Source organism: Centruroides sculpturatus, unplaced genomic scaffold, assembly GCF_000671375.1.
Source record: "Centruroides sculpturatus isolate CEXI.00-Female unplaced genomic scaffold, Cexi_2.0 scaffold130, whole genome shotgun sequence".
Classification (NCBI taxonomy): domain Eukaryota; kingdom Metazoa; phylum Arthropoda; class Arachnida; order Scorpiones; family Buthidae; genus Centruroides; species Centruroides sculpturatus.
In genome coordinates this window covers 317,802-337,019 of record NW_019384364.1, presented here as the reverse complement: position 1 = coordinate 337,019, position 19,218 = coordinate 317,802, and the positions used below count along the sequence as shown (strand labels likewise).

Below are 19,218 nucleotides of genomic sequence, written 5' to 3'. Positions count from 1 at the left end.
TTTTTCTATTCGTTTTCTTCTAATGACAGAAGCCGAGAGTATAGTTAAGACATTTTTACAAGGGAAAAAATAATGAAGAAAATCAATTTTTTGTTTTTTAATCTGTTGAGAAAGTTTTTAAAATTTATTGAAATTTTATTTCAAGAGAAAATGATCATTATTTAATCTTAATAGGAATATTATTTTTAAAAATATCGTCGTGTATGTACAAGCAATAATTTCTTTTTCAGAAACATTTTAAAATAAGTTTATTACTAAACAAAACACCAAAAATTTTGATTTGATAATTTATTATTGACACATTCACACTTAATTTCAGAAAAACATGTCTTAACTTACATTGAGAGCATATATACACCTAAGAACCTAAAATGAAACATGTAAAATATGGCAGTGTTTAAAATATTTTATCTTTTCAGAAATAAATTCTTATTCTGGAAGACAAAAATACTGTTCAAAAATAACTTTATAAAACAAGTAAATAGAGCAAAAGCTTCACACTATTATATAAAAAAAAACTGTTTAATGTAGTACAATGTAAAAATATTCCAATTACAATAATATAATAATAATTGGTAAAATTATGCAAGCACCTGGCTTGTAATGATAATGATAAAAAAATCTTAACAAACTTTCATTCTTAGCAGTTAACTAGAAGTAACATCTCTTAAATAGAATCATATTGCCATAGAGAATTATATTTTTAAATTCCAGCAAATATAATCAATCACGTTACCGTACCAGTGAGATCAAAATAAATATAACTAATTTTCCTATCTTAAAAATCTTTATAATAAAAAAGATAAAAACATTTTGTTTTGTTCATAGAAATCTTTCATTTCCAAATGTTCCAAGCTGCAACTTATTATTTATCTGTTCAAAATAAAACATGTGCTCTTCAATTAAATTGTAAACATTCGACAATAAAAATTTTGAACGTTTTAATGTTGGTTTTATGGATTAAAAACTAATAAATAGCTTAACGAACGGCAAATTAAATCTGCATTAGATCCGGATTTAAATCCTTTAAATCCGTTGTATTTTTATTGTTGTTAGTCGGAGCGCATAAAGAACGGTTTGGCAAGTAAAAGATTTTTATAAAAAAAAAGTTAATGTATCAAATACTGGCAGGTATTATTTTGGCTAATTGCCAGCACCCGAATAAAGCACCATGGTTAACATTATAGGATAATAGTTAAAAATCGATGATTAAATGCAAACATTTATTACACTAGTAGATGTATTGAAGATACTGCAAAGATCACATTCAAAAATTGTTTAAGATAAAAACATATAAAAAATGGACTTGTCAGATATTTTTGAAAAATTACTAAACTTCAATTTTTCACATTTTCCCTTTTTGTTTTCTTCTTTTTTAAATATGAAAATAAGGACAGATTATTGATATATCATTACTAAGACACTTTTTAAAATGAGAGATGATATGTCATTTGGGCAGACAGACTAGATCTGCTGGATTTTTAAAAGTAAATAATTAATTTACGATCGGAATTTTGCATTTAAATGATACGTTCTCGTCCCGATTGAAATTAAATGATGTGCCAGAAACCAGCTGGCTTCGATGTCTCTCTTATTATATTGTACTTCGTTAATATGGAAGTAAATAAGTACAGTATATCTGGTATGATTAAAATTCCAAGACTATGCCAAGAATAAATACAATCTAAATTAGGTACATAGTCTACATCCTGCTGCAATTTAATGTAGAAGAAATAAATTTTATCCTATTTTTAAACCACAACCACCTAAATATCAATACACTGTAATGCATGTGTTTTCATGTTTGTATGAAATACACACATGCAAGTAAATGGCCAAACACCAGTTTTCTACAAGAAAAATTGAACTAATATTTCAATTATATGGAGAAACCGCTATGCCTTGTAATAATTATAGGGAAACTCTGCCCAGTATCGACATAGAAGGACACTTAAGAGTTAACCTTTTATACCCAGAATGAATAATTTAAGTTTGGTCCTTTTCTTCGCCTTCTGTTTCGGGTTCGCTTTCTGTAGGAGGATCGAGGCCCGTCTGGATAGTTACTTGAACGTTACGATTTAAACTGATCGCAGGAAATACCACTCCGTGTAAGTTAGTGAATGCAACCGGCCCTTGACGTTCGTCATTTACATAAAAGCTCAGCTGATGATTTTCTAAATCTAGAAGAATTCCGATAACGGAACTGGTTTCGATGCCACCATCCGTACGATTCTCGTGATGATCGGCATGTAAAAACCAGGATCGTTGATGGTCGATGTACATACTCCATCCCTTATCATCCTTACCTATAAAGATTTATAAGTATTATTTTTTTGAAATGCAAAACTTATTCGTTATCTATTTTTTAAAATATAAAACAGCTTTACCTAACATCTGGTCTTTAGAAACATCAAATCTTGCAATTCCAAATGCCGGATCGGCATTATTGTCGTATCGATCCACGGTTATTTCCCAATAATGGACTCCACGAGAAAAACCAATATTACCCAATATAACACGATGTTCGTAACTATCACAAGTCACAGTCTGGTTATCATTTGATAAAACAATATCTGGTCTACACGATGATGGATCCAAAGTAAACCAAGCCACTGAAAGAATAATAATTTATTACTGTCATTTCTTTAAAAATTAAAAATACATATGCTAATTCATTATTGTTTATTACTTAAATACTTTTTTTTAATATAAATCAGAATTAATATCAGTTATTCTCTAAACTTTTACTTTTAATGAAAAGAAAATAAATTGATGGATTGATATTATCAAATTTCGAGTAAACAGCAACAATGAAATTTGAAAAAGTGGTGTTCGATAATGCAATAACTCTGGCTGATTCTCCAAGGATAATACAATGAAAATAGAAGGCCAAAAGAAACATAAAACTGCCACGTTCTATTTTTCATGGAATTCCAATAGTTATAAAACAAAGAACATCTTTTCCAAACGTCTTCTTTATTCTATGTAGTTTCGATATTTCTATCATTATTTTATATACTACAACATTTAAAATTTATAGAAAATATATTAATATTGTATGACAGTTATTCATAAAATAAAAATCAGCTTTTATTGCAACAATTAAAAATGCACTTTTTAAATTCTAAAACTCACCTTCGGCCGTCTGCAAGGATATCACTTCACTGTAAGGTCCCTCGCCCGTGCTGTTAAAAGCTTTAACTCTTGCGTCGTAAATACTATTAAAATGTAGTCCATCGACGGTACAAATAGTCTCTCTTCCGCAGTATACTTCCTACATTATATTAAAGTGATGCAATGTGTTTATTGTATTTGCAAGATTTAATTGACAAGAGTTATAATTTAAGTGATTATCAAATTTATATCGTTAAAGCTCACCAAAACAATGAGAAATTAATTTATTATTAAAATTTATAATTATTGTTACTATTACCATATACTTAAAATAAAATGAAATATATCTGAATATAAAAAAAACAAAGATTCTGGCATTTTTCAACTTTATCAATAGAAAAAAGTTATGATGATGATGATAAAAATATATTTAATTTTTAAATATAAATATAGTTATTGCTATCAATGTTATGTTTATTGGGAAATGCTTTAACTAATTTATGTAATATTTTAGAGTTTAGACTTGTAATTTATATAGCACGGAAGAAAATGCAAGCAGAAATATTGAGATACAATATATCTGCTATCACAAAAAATATATAATGTAACAAGCAATGCCGCGCTGCAATTTTTAATCATATTTTTAATTAATTTTATTTAAAATATATGCTCTCCACCTCAAATATATACCCGTGTATATCATACTTTTCCTTTACAAATAGTTGTGCCGGCTATCTATCTAGCATCTTTTGGGAAAAATTTTTGAATTGGAATAATGTGACTTCTGGTTTGTATCAGAAGTTTGTATACAGTTAATCGGGTCTCCCGCCCCTAAGGTTTCCATATCTGGTCTCGTCTTTTGTCTATCTAACACCATTCTTGAGATTAAGGAAAGACAGGCAGATGGTCAGACAACAGTGGGAATTTATAGGTCTACAATTTTTTCAAATTGCAGTCCAATTAAATATCATCTGCACATCTCAAAAGTAAAGTAGTCTGAAAATGCTGTAATTTGAAGTTTAAATGAACATCACAAATTATAAAGAATAATCTTATTTAAATTATTGTACAGCATATAATGAATTCTTCAATTAACTAAATTTACTACGGTAATAGATGAATATTTACCAAATGCAGTTTTTATAAGCACTACATTTGGTTTAGAGATTAAACATTAAAAATTCTATTTCTGATTATTCCAACATTCTTACAATTCACATATTCTAATACATAATTAAAAACACCTCCAAAATTATAATTAAAACAAGTAAAAGTTGCAATTTGTTCTATTAGCAAGAATACTTTTGACAGAAATTCGTCTTTGTTTCTCATGCTTTGTAAAGACATTAATAAAAGATTTTTCCGAAATTAATACGATGCGCATATTCAGTCTCCAAATATCAATAATCTGATGAATAATTCTGGAAATGAATGATTTCAATAATATTCATCATAATCAATTCTTGGAATGAAAACACTTTTAATGAGAACGAATATTCAAAATTATGTAAATTTATTTATACTTGATCTAAATGTACAAAGTATTCCTACTTAATTATAAATATAATATTTATGACATAAAATAATATTGAATACTGAAAAGAATGTCTTCTTATTAATTAATCATAATTTTATTTGGAAGACTTTTTCATAAGTAATGTATATTTATGTATTCTAAGAATTTTAGTTTTAAATGTATAGGTCTATTTTATATTGAATAATACTTGGTCAAAGATTCAAATTTAATTTTTATATAAATTATATTTAAGACAATGAAATTCATTTTATTGTCTTATGTTAATTACAGTATATTATCTATAATTAGTGTGTCACAATAATTTGACAATTGTCACAATGGAATACACAAACATGCACGTATATATATTGTATATTCCATTGTGATGATACACACATAAAATGCAACATTTCAAATATCTCAAGTTTATATGTAAATATATATGTTTCAAATATCTAGACTAAGATGAATACATTTGTATGTAATATATGTTATAAGTGTACTGTAATATGTTCAACAATATTTTAATACATTAGTTAATATACTTTTATTAAATTATTGTATTATATTTGAAAAAAGAACAGTTATTTATTAAAATCAATAAGAGGTTGTAACAATTAAAACTACTATACATTATGATGTAATGGGCAGTCCACACGTATTTCATTGCTTAAATGACGAATCTGGTAAGTTTTCTAGAAATTTTCACAAATGCACGACGTAAGAATTATGTGCAGTTGTGAATTATAACTAGATTCGTAAGGTAATACGACACTACAATTTCAATTCATCTAATTTTTTATTATATATAATTTTGCAGAGACATCTTGGCAGAAGGTTTATTGTCACATTAATTTTCATCAGAATCAAAGAGGAGGACTCAATACATTCAACAGTCCAATTTATCTTTGTTAATTCTTCCGATTATTACGGAGACCATTAATACTTGTTAAAAATCTGAGGTACTAAAATTTAAATTCCATTACAAAGAATATATCAAACTAGATTTAAGAAGTAAAAAATAAAATGATATTCAAATAATATGTTTTAGTTAATAAATTACATGTGATTCTTATGGAAATATAAAATTTAATAGTTTTTCTTTTAAAAACTACGAACTCAAAATATTTGTTATGACTATTCCATTGCGACTATTGATTTAAAATGGAGGCGGCAAACTGCTTCCCACACATTTCCGTCCCCCACTTACTAAGCATAATGGGCAGTTTAATCTCATGCACCGAGGGACACGGCGAAACATTATTAGGAAGGTGACAAACCAATTACGACAGAGTGCTTTGCAGAATAGGTCAAACAGAACTATCTTCGCCCATAAGAGAAGGCTACGTTCGCCTCAAAACTGGTGTACAAATGACATTAACAAGTGTTCGGATACAAGGAAAAACAAAGACCGGGAGGAAAAAAGGTCCATTTCTCTACATTAAGTGATCAAAGGTAATAAATGGATTTCTTCTTTTTTTTCCTTCTAACTTGAACGCAACTAATAACATTAGAGATATTACAAATTTTTTTCTATTCGGTAACAAGAAACCGTACTTTTGCCAGCAACTTAAAAAGTCGAAATAATCAGCAGACACGATACAAAACTAGGAAGTCATTAAGACGGCAAATGCGCTATTATTCCGGACCCTTTTCAAACACGATAAGAGAAAAAGCAGGAAAACTAGATAAAAAGATTTAATATCATTACTAAGACTCCATGTCATTGGTTTCAAATCATGCAGGCAGTTTGCCAATTTCTAAAGAAACAATTTAAGCAAAATAATGCTAAAACTATAAAGATAAGGTTTAAAACGAAGTTTTCAAAACACAAGAATTTCATATCGGTCTCTCTCTTCCAAGCACGTGAAAGAAGCTTTGAAATTTATAACAAAGCACAAGAATATTTCTAACAAAACAAACAAAAAAAAAGGATAAGTTAAACAAAAGTGCAAATAAATTTCCATAAAATTAACAATTTTATAGAAATTATTCTTTAAAACTATTATTATAAATTAAATCTTTTTTTAAGCTTATAAAATTCAATCTTCATTAATTGCAGGGAAGGTTCGGAAACGACCGGGCAGCGTACTTTGTGTATTATTTGGCAGCAAGCCAAACACATTTTATCAGGTACACTAAAGAGATTGGATTAAGTTGCAAGAGAGAGAAAGAGTCTTTCCGTAAATCTACCTGATGAATACTCATTTAATTAGACCGTAGTAATAGTAAACAAAAGTACCAACGCTCGGATTCGAGCGCGGATCTTCCGGCGAACCCATTCGAAACAAACGTAACAGTTAATCAAGGGGTTTTTTCGATCTTTTAAATTTATTCCCGACCGAGTTACTCTCCTGCGAGACAAAATGAATCATTCCCCTCTGCAGAAAGACGAGATGAACTTTTTTTTTTCCATTACAAAGTCATTGGTGAGAGAATTTAGAAATGGCACGGTTCGAAACCGGAATGACTCAACAATGTGTGGTTATGTGGCCGGATGAGTCATACCTTATCGAGTGAGTCAGTTCACCTTCGTCACATCGAATGAGTAAATGGGGTTGACGTAGCTCCTGTACATCCACCTTTCCCCACAAACAATATCGACGTCCGGAAAAGACGACTTCCAGGATTATTTTAAATTTATCGGAGGAAGGATACGTCAATATTCTTAATAGGTTTACCGACAGATTAAAGACGAAAAAAAATAGTACATAAAGTATAAAATATATCTCCGGAATTTGGATAAATTTTTAAAAGCTTCGTTCGACTTAATTTACTTTAAATCCTTTTCCGAGTATATAAAGTTTATAATCCAGGAAATGACTTACTCGAAAGTTTCCAGACCCGTTCTGTCCGTCGTTGAGTTCTAGTACGAAACCTTCTACGAAACTGGACGAATGAGGTTGCCAAGCAATGGTGATGCAGTTATTTTCGGACGTGCACTCTTCTGGAATGATCACTGGTGCACCCGGTGCTGAAATGCAGCAAGACGTAAGAAGAAAAAACAATGATAATGCATAATTTTAAAAGAACGAAAGAAAAGAAAAAAAAAGAGCTTTCGCTTTATTAATATGCATCGAGAAAAGCGTTAAAAACGCGCTAATTTTAACGAGTAGAGAAAAAAGCCGAAAAATGGATAATCCGATAACCGGCGTGTAAAGTTTTTAATGAGGTTCGATAGGCAGCATCCAGAAAAGAAAGATGGCGGCCACGTCGAGCGAGAAGATTGGATGCCTTCATAAAGACATACAATCACAAGTAAATGGGAGTTTCTCTTTCTCCGGAGATAGATAGGACACAATAGGAAACTATAAAGCGAAAACTACGTAGAGTAGTTTTAAAAATAAAAGCGAAAAAAAAAGAAATAATAGAAAAAAGAGAGTTAAGAAAAAAAGAGAAATGTATTTTTACCTGTCTTCACGTCCCCTTCATTTTCTGCGCCAGCTTTGGTAAGAGGAAAAGAACGGAAAGGGACGGATCATTAGTAATAAGGAAACTATTAGAAAAAAAAAGAAGGTGCAGCCGAGAGAAAATGAAGGGTGCTCGATTCTAATACTCCCTCCGAATACGGGAGAAAGTCATAAAACTACGAACGGTGCAGAAGAATATAAAGAGATTAAAGCAATAATAAAAACTCACGTTTCATTTGTGCGAAAGTCATCTGCTCTATCGCCTGCAACACCGTGTGATGATCTAAAGTTAAATCGAATTCGTGACTCGTCCACGGTGTGGATCCGATCTCTTTGGGCCACGCCACGTCCATGTTACTGACTCTGTTAATGAGCGAAGAACCCACTTGGAGAAATACCGTCGGATCCGTCTCTTTAAGCGCTTCGATGCAGAACTGCAAGAGACCCGTTGTCTGTTGTAGTTTTCCCGTGTAATTAGTCACCTGATCTCTCAACGTCTTCATTTTGTGATCCCGCTCCTTTCGTGCGAATTCGATTAACTGTTGCTTCCTGACTTGCACCGCTTCTATTAACAGTTCGCAGTAACAGTCGATGGAAGATTCCAGATCGGTGCAGTTCTCCTGAGAGCAAAGAAACATTTCGGTCAAGTAAACAAATAAAGTAACGGGTTGGAGAAAGGCTCCGGCGTTACGCCGTTTACCTACGCCATTTCGCACCGAATTACCTCCGACCAGACGCGGCGCGTAATGTAAATTCTAGAGAAATTTACTTTTCCGTAACGGACGGAAATTAATTTAAATAACGCCCGAATTATTCACTACGTTTGCGAATTTATTACGGAAAGAAAGAAGAAACTCACCGTGACTTTTTCAGCCATGGATTTCAGTCGCTGAATAAATTCCGTTGCTCCTTTCGCTTTTTCCGATAACGTCTGAAGGTTCTGAGATAGTTCCGTCTGTTCGAGAATAGAAAATTATAAGGTTGAACTTACTTTTCCTCCTTTCTTCTTTTTCCTAAACTTATAATCTTATCGAAGATTATTTAAGCGTGATTTGTTATCTAACTTTACATTTGAATGATAAAAAAAATACAAAGAAAAAATCCGAAACGTGTTTCGATTAAAGAGAACAGCGATTCAATTTTGCATTTCCCCTCTTTTCTGGGAATGAGATAACAATCTCCGATAGCTCCGGGAGGGATTACCCCATAAAATCCTGATCTGAAAATTAAATTTTTTTTTCAAAATTCTATCTTACTTTTTTCTTTATAAATTTTAAGCCGTTATTAATTTTTTTAAATTGAAAATTTACTACTGGCAACATTTAAGTTAAAAAAAATATAACGCCATCTGTTGTCACGATATACAAATGTAAAATAAAAAATGTATATTATTGAATCGATGACGTCACTCGCGGCTGACGACAACGTATACACCGTCTTCCCCCTCTCGGGTATAAACATTACAATCGAATCATTGGAAAATTTAGTTTCCGTTTCCGGTCGTACCGTAACCAATCGCTCATACTGGAAGGAAACTACTTTCATCGCAGATCTGTTTCGCGTCAGGAGGACAGACATACCGTTCACCTGCTCGACGTTCTCGCTTCTTGACAGAATTCAGATGCTGCTCGTTTACTAAACAGAATCGGTCAACGACACTAAGAACCAGAGATAGAGAGGGAATTTTTACTGCAAAGCACGAATTCCGTTTGCTTCTGGCAACCGGTATTGCTTTTTGGATATCTTTTTTTCGAGATTAAAAGTCTCCCTCCTTCGGAGATCTTACACCAAATTTCTTAAAGAGGTTTTTTTCTGTCCCTCCAGTCAAAAAATGCGTGGGTTATAAAAGCGTTTCCCGAGCTTCCTTTATTTTATTTTTTTGGAAACGGAGAGAAATAATTACGCTTGCTCTTCCTCTTATCGCTTCTCACGTACCAGACGAATGCGATATACATAAATGTCGCGACTAAAACGATAAGTAAAGATGATTTGCCGAAAGTTTATGCGTGACCAGTCGCCGCCATTGATTCGTTGGCTTTGACTATATATATATTTTTTGAATTTTTAAAATATTTAACAAATTTGGAAATAATTTTTGAACTGTTTAAAACAAATTTGATTCGTTATCGCTTGGCGGGGGCATCGTAAAACATCGCCACTAGTTATTTTCCTCGCGAGAGTTGTTAGTTTCCACGTAGAAGGAAGCAATTATATAACGTTACTGATAATAGATCGTTTCGGTGTGTTGTAGGTTCCTTTGTGGTGTTTATCTGTGTGTGTTGTTTGTTACCAGTCTCTTAATAACCATTCTACTCCTTCGAGAAGACTGAAATTGTCCTACGTCACGAAAATCCCTCTTTAATTTTTTTTATGAAGCTACACGAACGTGTCCCAGTTTAGTGCCCTCTTTAACCAATTGTATCACATTCTAGAGAAACAGCAAATTGCTATTTTACTTTAAAGGCAATCGATCTTCGAGTTGTGATTAGTTATAGAGAAGTTTATATTTTGTAACTACTACTTCCTTGTTCCCTTATAGACCCATTAATCGTTAAAAACGGCGACCAAGAGTTGTAAAAAACTGGTCAAACCCCGTTTAGAACAATAACGGGGCCAGGTTTGGTAAGCGCGCGCGATACCTAATGGTCAGACAATTAGCCGAAAATGGCCAAACCTTGTCAATGGGACGTAGTGGATCCCCGGGTAGGGGCAGATCTCCCGTTCGCCGCGTGACATCAACTTTGAAGAAAACGTCATCCGATCGATTATTTGCGCTAGGCCAAGGCGAAGGAGCGAGGGTGGGTTATTTAATTCATGAATGATCCATTTAATGACGACTACGTCACGATCAATGAGGAGTATAACTAAATTTTCACCTGTCCCCACTTGTCACCACCGCAAAACACCAGACGGAGAGCGTAATATTCGCCCGATTTAAAGAAGAGGGGGGGAACCATCGAGGTGTCTAACACATCTCGTTTAACACTTTGAAACGGTCCAGATGGCAAACGGAAGACGAATGTTAACAGCTGAAAATAAATCGAAAGAAGGTCGATGTCGAGTGGGTGAGAGAGTGTGTGTGTGTAGTGAGTGTATCGATGGCCGCCATTGCGGTGACGTCACGGCTCGAGTTTAGGAGAAAGAATAAGTTCCCACGACCGTTTCACTAATCGCTTTAATGAGCGCTCGGGTAATTAGCTATCACTTCATTTCCTGCTGGAAGCTCGTACCGAAATTAAGGTAAATCAAAAAGTCAATGGGTTACTTAAAAAGGGGGAAAGGAAAAGCTACAGCGCTATCTAACACACGAACACATGCAATTCTGCACAAAATTTTACATGTTAATCCTATTGATTGACGGAAAACTAAAGGAGAAATAAATGTTTCTCTGGTGTCGTTTCCGTAGTAACCGTTTGAAGTTATGCACGTTTCGCGATTGCATTGTATAGTAAAATTTTTATGGTAGTTAGATGGAACGGGTTTTGAACGTTCTTTTGTGGATCCTAACCGTGATGATTTTCTAACGATGCCCCAAAGGACCGACGTTGAAAGGGGAGGAATATTGATAAACATCTTTCTCTCTTCTCCCGTCTAACAAAAGAGGAAGAGAAACAAAGTGGACGAACAATCATCTCGTTGGTTTGGCAAGAATCCGAGTAGAGAGAGTCGATTTCGCGTTATTCTTCGTTAGCTACGTTCCGCCATGCTTCCCCCCTTTAAGTTCACGCTAAAGGCTCGACATTACGCACGGTAAAACGAGATAAAAATTGCATTACGAATAATAATAGGGTAAGAATAAATATTCCATTTTTTCAGAAAAAAAACTCGATTTTACTGTACTTAACTCGCTTGGGTTCCCCCAAAAAGTGGACATTTGAGTAATTCTTAGGTTTAATATCTATTGTTTTATTGTTCTAATTTAATTCGATCGTCGAGTTTATTTAGGCCAAGGATAAAAGACGATTAATTAGAAATTACGTAAAGAATATTTAAATTTCGACAATTTAGCGGCATAAAACTCGCAATTACTCCACACCCGATTAATTACATCCGCAACTCGTTTCGCATAATTTAATCGCAGCTCACCAGATGGCGGTGAAGCGGAGGTAGGAATCGAGGGGGAATGGAATATTTCTGTAAAGTTTTAAAATTAAAACACGATTCGTTTATTTCTTTTTTTAATCATTCGATTAAGATTAACAAACATTAAACCAATTCCCAAATTACTCAGTAATATCGTTTGGTGTATCGAAGAGAAAAACAAATTTCGGTTCTGTTTGAGGTCGACGAGAATCTTCTAGTAAAGTGCAAAAAATTAAAATACTAATAAATGGAAGATCGATCGTTTTATGCAGTCAAAAATTAAAAACGAAGTATACGACAACACACTCCAACGACACTCGGATTGGAAGAATAGCGCGTGATTTGCCGAGATTGTTGTTCGCTACTTTTTCCTCCCCCTGCTAAAAAAAACACACCTTATACACGTGACTCGCTGCAACACCCATTTGTTAATACCCTTCTACATCCAACCGAAAGCATTCTATTTTTACACACACGCGACGATTAAAGAGGGATTTGAGGTATAACTGCGGGAAAAAATACACAATTTCATATTTAAATTGATTTTTTAAAGGTCAATACCCCAAGTTATACCAATCTCAAGGACAGATTGCTATCGAGAAGGTCGCCGAATAATCGAAAGACGGGCTACTTTCTATTAACCGGCGACTCGGATATATATTACTCGGTCATTCTGACATCTTTTTTTTTTAATATCCGTCTTCGGCATACAATACTTAATATAAAATTAATTTATTTATTATATTAACGTCGTTACCGAATCGGATGTTTGTTTTCGGTAATTCCCTTCTAGCTTTTATTCTCGTAAAACAAGTCGAGAAAGGTCGTTCGAGAAAACGGAATTTAATTAATGGCGCTTTCCAAAATTAGTTGTTTAATCAAGACTCGGCCGCTTTACTTCTTTTTCTTCTCTTCTTTCCTGATTATTCCGATCATTTTCGATAGGAAATTTTCGTGGATGAAAGTAACCGACGGGTGACATTAATAAAAATTAATATATTCCGTTCATTGGCATCGATGGGCACGACGCTCCGCTTTGGGTAATCCGCCGTCGCTCGTTATTGTTAGTAGAAATTATAAAGTATATATAGCTGTAACGCGAATACGACAAACGTTATCTTGTAATGGAACCGCAAATACTTGGCTGGGAGTCGTGCCGATGATTATCAAAGCAACAAGATGACGAATCGAGATATCGGGAGTCGGGATATCAAGATGCTTCTACAGTTCTACGAGGTACTTCTGAAGGTTTCGAGTCGAGATACTAAGGCACTTCTGCGCTTCCAGGTCACTTCTACGATTCCGAATCGCGGTATCAAAACGTATCTCTATGCAATCGATATCGGGATTTCGCGTCATTATTACGAATAAATCTTTTGTGCGCGTCAACAAAAGCATCCACGGATCCGGCACGCTAACTTAGAAGCAACAACCACCTCTCTAAAAGACCGTAGAGAATACATATTTATAGAAAAATTATTTTCCTCCCGCTAATCTATACTTAATATATAAGCCTACTATCGACAGTAAAGTTCCTAACAATTTTTCTACACTAACTGTAAGTAAAAATATACGTGTATAGTAAGCAGTTAAGAATGTGATAAACACGAATACTCTTCCTCCTATCAATCTTGTAGGAGTGTGATCAAAAATTGAATTTCCGATTTCGCTTATACGAAAGCTTAAATAACATAAAGGCCGAGTTAGTACAAAGTTCTCCCTGCAAAAAAATTTTCATTTTTTTCCCTCTATTGATAATCGGTAACTGGACACCGAGTAAATAAAAAAAAGTGAAGGGGGTATTTCTTCCATCGGAAGGGATGTTGGCAAACGTACAGTAACCATGGCAACAACAATCGGTCACATCTACCATCCCAGATGGTAGACAGTGTTGTCGGTTTTCCCAAATAATATATAGAAGTGGCAATTACGTAAACGTTCTCCGAAGAGTTATAGTTAATTAAATAGAATCTGATTTAAAACGAGATTTTAATACTAATAGATTTTATTATATTATTTTTTTTTCTTTATCACATCGATTACTTACGTAATTTATGTCGTTTCGCTTAATTAGAATAAAAATTCGAGTATCGAAGTTTTTTAGGAGTTCGTTAATTTTACTTGTTAGATCAAAATTGCCCGCTTTTCCTTTGCATTTTTTAAAAGAATTATTATTTTAATCGAATTAATTTGCTTAATTTTTCGTATAAAAATTAATTCGTCCGAAAACTGGCAACACTTAACGATAAATACGCGTAGGCCTCGGAAGTTTTAAATGTTTTCCCTTTTATTTTCGATACGATCGTTGCGTGTTATTTTATCGAGGACAAATGATACGTAATCTTAGTAATTTATTACAAATATTTAAATTTAAATCAAACGTCAATATAGTAGCCAAACGACATTTTAACACGATGAAAACGTTGCCAGTTATAATTTCGACAACTGGCAACACTTACAAATTTAAAAAAGTACCCAAGCGGCCGGCCATCCATCTATATTAATTCCTTCGTATTTTATGATAAAATTCGAGCGAATTTTTATTAAACAGAAGTATTTTCGACTTTTAAACAGCGCGGAGAAAAGACGTATTTAAATTTTCAGAGTTCGCTAGATTTAACCGAACCGGAAATCTTTAAGTGTTGCCAAATTCGGAGCACGAAATAAACAAAGACGGCGTTTACATTTCCGACGTTTTACTTGACATAAATGCAAAAATTATCATCCGTTATCAAAAGTTGTTGAATACGTAATTTATATACTACACAAGCTTAGAATGAGGTAAAGATAGGGGATTAGAAGATAGGTCATCGGGTTTCCATCATCGAGAACCCGTTTTCTTCACTTAAAACAGGAATCACTCATCCGACGACATTCTTACGAAATCGGTCGACTACAAAAAAAGCACGGGCAGAGGGAGGAAGAGGAAAAACATATTCTATTTTTTTTATACGCATATGTATTTTTAAATGTAAGCTTTTTATGTATTTGTATCGCTGGAGGGATACGAAAAGAATTTCAGAAAAATATAAATAAATAAATTTCAAACTTCGCCCGGCGAGTGCCTTCCTAGAAAAAGATGGCGACGGAGTGACATATGACACACATATATATAGAAGCGTCGTAAGGGTTATTACTTTCGAATTTTTCCATGTTACGCCACTCGAAAACGTTATTTGTCTCCCCGTGTTCTCGATGGAGTGCGGTCTTCGCGGCCAATTACCTTATTCTTGTCTGCAGCGGGATGGAGACTAGAAATCAGTGATAAAAAGATCGATTCGCCATCGAAGTGCCTACTAGAGAAGAGGGCAAAAAACGTAAAATAAAAAAAAAGAAAGAAAGAAAACATTTCGTTATTGTCCCGCTCAGGAAAAGTGGGGAGACGTTACTATGGAGACCAGACGTGAATTTTGTCCCCCGGAGTGCTAGATTTTTACATATGTATGGCTCAATGAATCTAGTTTAGCACCACACCCCACTACCGGGTGAAAAGAAGTACAAGGCATCGAGTAGCAGTAGGGACCGTATTGATAAATGCTGTACGAATGACAAACCTCGCCAGCGGACAGACAAACTGACGCTATATCATCACGTGACGATGGCCGGTCCGCCAATGGGGACGATAAGAATTCGCTCCGTCACGTGATCGGCGTCATCGGAACCGCAATCTTTCTACAGGGATCCAAAAGGGGAGGGAAAATGATGCGCGTATTTCAATTATCCAATCGACATGGAGGGCGAGGGAGGAAAAAAGGTGGGGAAAAGAAAAAGAACAACCGCACGTTTGGCCATAGCACATGACGGGAGAGGGACAATCTAGCTTTCGCTTTACTTCATTTTTTCCCTTTTTTTAATAGTCGCGAAGACCACCTGTCAGTGACACCTGCCCCGTTCGATCAGCAAGGTCGTTCAAACATGTCGCTACACTCCACAGGAAACGAACATGCTAGACGAGTCGTATTTACCCCCAAGGTCGTTATATAAAGTTGTTGGGGCGGTTTACATCCCTATTTTTTCTACTTGGCGTGGGAAGAAATCGAAAATATATCGGTCCTGGGCGTGTGCGCCTACAAGTAACTAAACTTACAGATGAGACACCCACACGAACGGGAAGGGGAACTGAATTTTTTTCGTTTGTTTGTAAATAATCGCGGCCATCGTATTTATTTTTTTGTTTTATACATTCGAATCTAGAGCATAAGTTTCGTATTCTCGAAATTACGTGACTTTTAAATGGAGACTTTCGCTTTCTTTATAATCAATCCCGCGTAAACATACCAGAAACTCGATACGCACTATCGAGGTTATAGCGTAATTTAACATAATGGCGAATAAAACGGGGACTTGTGACTCCCTACGAGACACTTTTAATGCAAGAACGGGACATAAAAACATACCAAGAAAATCGATGACTATCATCGAAAGTATGCTAAAAACGAACTTCGTTCTTCGATTACAAGTAAATAAACGCCCCTTAATGCATTTTAGAGGTTATAAAATATTAGAAAACGCTCTACTTTCTATCTGGAGCAGCGATTATTTCACTGTTTTCTAATTTATATAACAAGAGCAGCGATATTGATATCAGCTACGTGGCATAATCTACGGATACCGTATCCGTACGCCTACTATATTATTACAAATAAGGAGAAAAAATGTGAAACATAAATCAAATTATATCGCAGATGCGTGTAAATAAATGAAGAGTATAAAATTATTAATAAAAAAACACCCGAACTAAAAATCTGATGTAATATGAACGAGGGAAGGAGGAGTCGCCATTACGCGCGGCATTTTTTTCGTCTTTCGAGTAATTTTAAAATGATAATAATTCTACTTTCTAACATTAAAAAAATAATAACAATAAAATTGGACAAAAATGTGATTATTCTTATTTAATTTTAATGAAAAATGCATTTCGTACCTCGGATTAAAACATCACTTTAATTAGTTTTGTCGCATCATAACTGATAACGTCTCTCAAGCAGTGTAGACAACTAACTCATTAATACCATTTATAAGAGATTAATGATAAATAATTTTAGGCAAGGGGGAAAAAAACATTACAAAGGAAACACCTTCGCATAAATGTTTCCCTATGTAGCAATTAATTCCGCAGCTTATCTATACGTCTATTATTTTAGATGACACATTCTTCCCCCTTATCAATGTCACCCGCTGAGTGATAACGTTTCGATATGGCATTTTTCCTCCTTTAAAAATAAAAATTAAATATATCTTTACGGGAAAAATCGAAAGATTATAATGCACGTAACGAGTGGTAAATTATGTTTATCGAGTAAACGCCTGAATAAATATTCATATCCGTTGCTAAACATAGATTAAACAATCGGGTGGTTAAATCCACTAAACGAGAGTTTGGAATGATATAAGAGAATTGTCGCAAATGTTTGGATTGTGCATTTATACTGTACACAGAATGCGGTAAACAACACATCGATAGTTCATTCTATTCCGAAACCTGTTCGGTACACAATTTTTATCAAACGAGTTCTCGATAGATAACGAAAACATGGATACGGCCATGTAAAAATGACTGCGGAATTCGCCTTTCTAGACGTGTCCCTCCTCCCTTATGACTGGCGAGATTAGACTGTAAAAATGATTTCCCTTTAGCCAGATCATTGGACTGTAAAAATGTTTATAAATATTCAACGAAAACAGAACGTAGACGTAGAAATTCATAAATCAACCATCACTCGGATATTTTTTATGCGTTCTTTCCTCCCCTTTAGAAAATTACTTAAGTTATAACCCTCTTTACAAGATACAGGAATATTCCCCCTTTTGCGGGGCTAATGAGATCATTAGACGGTAATCTAATATCTATAAAAGCCGAGGATCTCGATGGAAGTGTGTAACAGAAATCATTAATGTAAAATATTGCTAAGAATTATTTTCAAAACAAGTTTCCCCCTTTATAACGCCAGTAGGATTAAGTTATCCCCTTTGTAAGAATGCTCGACTTTTGTTTATTTACGAATCCTTCTTAAACGAGCTGCCGTTTGTAAGAAGTGAGAATGTATTCCCTCTGGCGTACGGACGGAACGGGAATTAAAAGGAAAAATAAATAAAGAAAGAAAGAACTCACCTTCTGTGCCTTACACATGGCACCCAAAGCCTGCACGTCGTGGTTAATGTGCCTGCCGTCTTGTAAACATAGAACACAAACCGGAGTCTTGCACAACATGCAATACATGCTGAGACCTTCGTCGGCATGTTCGCCACATTTAGGTTCTTTGCTCTTATTCTTAGCACGAAGAGTCGCCTTTCCTTCTTGAGGAGTTAAGAGAGAATGTTTGGCTAAGGGGCCACGCGTAGGGTGACAACTCTCCCGACACGATTCGCAATAAAAAACCTCGCACTGTTCACACATGACCGTGGCATCTTTGGCTTCACCTTCGCACAACTGACAGTGAACTGCTAAATTTTTACTCTCTCCATACTTGTCGACTATGTTCTGCAATGCCCTGTTCTTCGGTAGATTGTGAGCACCGTTCTCGTCGAAGTAGACGATCTTGTGGCACACGGGGCAAGTTAACGAAAGAGCGTTGCTCTGTAAAGGTGGGAAGAGTAAACCTTGGATGTTGGGAGTACCCACGTAGCTGTTGGGTCGACTGTTGCATACAACACCGCTATCCGTCTCGCTCAGTAGACTCAACTTGTCCACGTCCGGACCGTCTGCATTGATCTCGTTCAGATGATTTAACGTCTCCTCGCATTGTTGTATCTGTTGCGCGGGTTGCTGCAAGTGTAGCGCGCAGTTCAGGCATAGAGTATGATAACACGGCAACAAAACTGGGTTATTATAAAAGTGCTTACACACGGGACACTTCAACTCTTCCTCCATACTTACACTAAGCTGACATGACAATAGACGGAACACTCACCTCTCGATGCCCCACTGCGCATGCGGACGACTCTACACCATCTGCCGGAACGTTTCGCAAACCAAAACTAAACAATAAATTCTCCCGGTCGCCATCTGTCGGCATATTTAGAAAATAAAAAGAATTCTCGTTCCGCGCCATCTGCCGGACGTTATACGAAACGAATACAACAATTTTTACTTTG

General features: G+C 34.8%; 1 protein-coding gene across 1 annotated transcript; it reads right to left on the bottom strand.

Annotated features, from left to right (window-relative positions):
• Positions 1–231: 231 nt before the first annotated feature.
• LOC111642006 (E3 ubiquitin-protein ligase TRIM9-like) lies at positions 232–19,208 on the bottom strand. Its single transcript, XM_023388267.1, has 8 exons — positions 19,035–19,208; positions 18,236–18,889; positions 8,900–8,995; positions 8,270–8,660; positions 7,459–7,604; positions 3,136–3,274; positions 2,388–2,612; positions 232–2,306 (listed from the first exon to the last, which is right to left on the bottom strand). Exons 1-8 carry the CDS (start codon positions 19,173–19,175, stop codon positions 1,987–1,989), a joined length of 2,112 nt encoding a protein of 703 aa, XP_023244035.1. The 5' UTR covers positions 19,176–19,208; the 3' UTR covers positions 232–1,986.
• Positions 19,209–19,218: the final 10 nt, after the last annotated feature.